The sequence below is a fragment of the Limulus polyphemus genome, unplaced genomic scaffold, assembly GCF_000517525.1.
Source record: "Limulus polyphemus unplaced genomic scaffold, Limulus_polyphemus-2.1.2 Scaffold3049, whole genome shotgun sequence".
Classification (NCBI taxonomy): Eukaryota; Metazoa; Arthropoda; class Merostomata; order Xiphosura; family Limulidae; genus Limulus; species Limulus polyphemus.
Genome location: NW_013668659.1, coordinates 104,475 through 107,722, shown reverse-complemented (window position 1 = coordinate 107,722; position 3,248 = coordinate 104,475). Strand labels below are relative to the sequence as shown.

The 3,248-nt window shown below is 33.5% G+C and overlaps 1 protein-coding gene across 1 annotated transcript in view; it reads left to right on the top strand.

Annotated features, from left to right (window-relative positions):
* Nucleotides 1-3,248, top strand: part of LOC106468546 (oxysterol-binding protein-related protein 9-like) — a 23,103-nt gene that overhangs the window by 10,391 nt on the left and 9,464 nt on the right. Inside the window, exons 12-13 of the mRNA XM_013928980.2 lie at nucleotides 2,542-2,571; nucleotides 2,863-3,025. Of these exons, the coding sequence (XP_013784434.1) occupies nucleotides 2,542-2,571; nucleotides 2,863-3,025 (193 nt within the window). The remainder of the gene's footprint in view (nucleotides 1-2,541; nucleotides 2,572-2,862; nucleotides 3,026-3,248) is intronic.

The following is a 3,248-nucleotide window of genomic DNA, read 5'->3' as shown; positions in this document are numbered from 1 at the left end:
CACAGTGATTCACACACTTTACTTATGGTGCCTACTGTCCGCTTGACTCAATTATCTCTATCTTCAATCCATCTCTTCCTTCTGCTGGTTTTTCTCTCCAGGATTATATACTAAAAAGAGGACGTCTCGATCAGGCCAGAGTTGCTGGGCAAATTCATGATCCTTCGAGAAACTCTAGCGTCGTGTGACTTCCTCTGTCGTAACATCAATAAAAACTCTACTGACATCAAACATGATCAAGGATTATAGAGTAACACAATGTCACTTGCAATACTGACACCAGTCACATTCAAGAAATATAGAGCAAGCATTTTTTTTATTTATAGTTTTACAATTTATTTGGAAAATATGTTAGAGTAGAAGGAGAGGGTGATAGCAAAATGGTTGCACCAGTCAAACGGAACTTTTATAGATACAGAACTTCACAAGAATGTGTAATAATAAAAACACCAAGCCATACAAGATCCTGATGTATTTATTCATCAATTTAAATACAAGGTCATGTCACTCCTTAGCAACTTTGTAAAGATGGTGGGTCGTTGATTTGTTGCTGGAAGAGAAGCACATGTTACAAATAGGTCTGACTATTGCATGAATTCTTCTCAATTCCTTGATTTCTTCATTCTTGTGCAGTTTGTCCATGTCAAAGGAGTACCAGTGCACCAGTTGGAAATCTATTGTAACACCTATATGATAGAATTATAACACCAGTTGGAAATCTTTTGTAACACCTATATGATAGAATTATAACACCGGTTGGAAATCTATCGTAACACCTATATGATAGAATTATAACACCGGTTGGAAATCTATTGTAACACCTATATGATAGAATTATAAGATTAATTTTACTCAGTAAAACCTAAGGCTAAAGACAATCCAGAAAACTTTGTTTAATATCACAGGTGTTTTTTCATCACTAATTTTAATTTACATACATGTAAATGATCATTTGGTACATCACATTTAAATCAGTCTCTGATTTTATTCTTGTCTTTTTATACTAACTATAGCAGGTGGTCATAAAAAAAAAAAAAAAAGTTTATGACAAGTTTGAACACAATGTCACCCATAGTTCCCCGAAGCAAGCATTTTTTGTACCAAACTTCTTAAACATTTTTCATATGCAAATGATATCCACGAGTTCACCATGATTTCAGATTGATGCATGTAGTTGTGCATAATTCTCTCAAAACCACCTTCTTATCTCTCACTGTAATGAAAATATTGCACCCAGAACAATAGGGTTTTAAGCACACAGCAAACAGCATAAATCAAGAAATTGTGGTAGTGATGATAAGCACACGACAAACAGCGTAAATCAAGAAATTGTGGTAGTGATGATAAGCACACGACAAACAGCGTAAATCAAGAAATTGTGGTTGTGATGATAAGCACACGACAAACAACGTAAATCAAGAAATTGTGGTAGTGATGATAAGCACACGACAAACAGCGTAAATCAAGAAATTGTGGTTGTGATGATAAGCACACGACAAACAACGTAAATCAAGGAATTGTGGTAGTGATGACAGCTCACTTTTTCTTTTCTTTTGGGCGGAAGACTGATGGTGATTTGAAGATAAAAAAAATCAAAGGAACCTATTTATTTATTTTTTTCACGCTTGATTATTCCCGAGTCAGAAAAAAAAATTATGAATATTTTATTTTTATCTCGGAATGTGGCAATTTAGAGCCGGCAGGATGTTAAACTAAAAATTTGGAATATATATAATTAAATTTTTTATGAATGAAATTGTCTATTAAAATTTCGTTACCTTAATTAAGATATGTCTGTAAATAGTGTTTAGTTTTATTTCTTCAAACTTAATTTCCATTTTTATTTGTCACATGGTGAAACAACTTCACTTACATTAAATGTTTCACCAAAAAAATATACATAAATTACTTTCACTGACTTCTCGAATCTCCTTGTCACGGTCCACGCACTTGTTGGTGAGAATCTGTGGGATCGAAACCGACCTTGAATACTGTCACCCTTGTAGCTGTGGAGATATTATAATGTAATGGTCAATCCTGCTGTTTATTGGTGAAGAGTAACCCAAGGGTTGGCAGTGGGTGCTTCTGAGACAGTAGTATTGTGGTGATAGATCAGACATGGGTGTTTGTGCCCTTGCATTTTTTTGTGGCTTTTATTATGAATTATTGATTTTATGTAAAAAAAGAAAATCAATGAGCATGTGTCAGTACAATGTAGACAAATGCTGAACAGAGAGAGATGATCGTCTCATTATAAATCTTAATTTAATACAAAGTTTCCTAATTTTTAAACTCCTACAGCCTGGAGTACTACACCATTTCTTTTATGCAGACACATTAAATTAGATGTGAAGGGTAGACATTTGAAATTCTAACTTTGATAGAATTGTTCATTCTACAATGTGGTTCTAACTTGAAGTAAATCAGCTGGTCATTTTTCACTTGTTTTATGCTACCGGTCGAGGTCGTGAACTATAATAAATGACCATTTGTAAAAAACCAGAATGCTTTATACATTGAAATAATTTTCTTTATTTTCAGCCCTTTACGAAGATGATGATGAAGAAGATTGTAAGTACATACAACAAATAGCTCTATAAACTAGATTATCTTTTCAAATACGGCACGTAGTTTGGTGATGTCAGATTCTTCAATTCACTAAAAGAAAATGCAACAACATTGTTTTGGTGATTAGCCAGTGGATTTTGAATAATTTATTTTCTTTATTGAATTACTGTAATGCTGTTAAAGCTGACCAATATTTGCTCTTTATTTTTTTGTTCTTTCATTCCTCAGTTTAGTTGCTGCTAATTGTCTGTTTCCTTAGGAACATTTCTTGTGATTGGTTACGTTTTTTTTCAGTGGGGTCCCTAGAAGGCCAAGGCAGTGTGATCAGCCACTTACTATCACAGGTGAAGATAGGCATGGACCTGACCAAGGTGGTCTTACCAACGTTTATTCTAGAAAGACGGTCTCTTCTAGAAATGTATGCTGACTTCTTTGCTCACCCGGATATCTTTGTAAGGTAATTATTTAAATTGCTATTAAACTTCACAGTTAATGTACAGTTTGTTCAGATTTTCTATTGGATCTTTTCATTTACTTTCCATACATTATTTCTAATTGTGGTTTTCTATTGGATCTTTTCACTTACTTTCCATACCTTATTTCTAATTGTGGTTTTCTATTGGATATTTTCACTTACTTTCCATACCTTATTTCTAATTGTGGTTTTCTGTTGGATATTT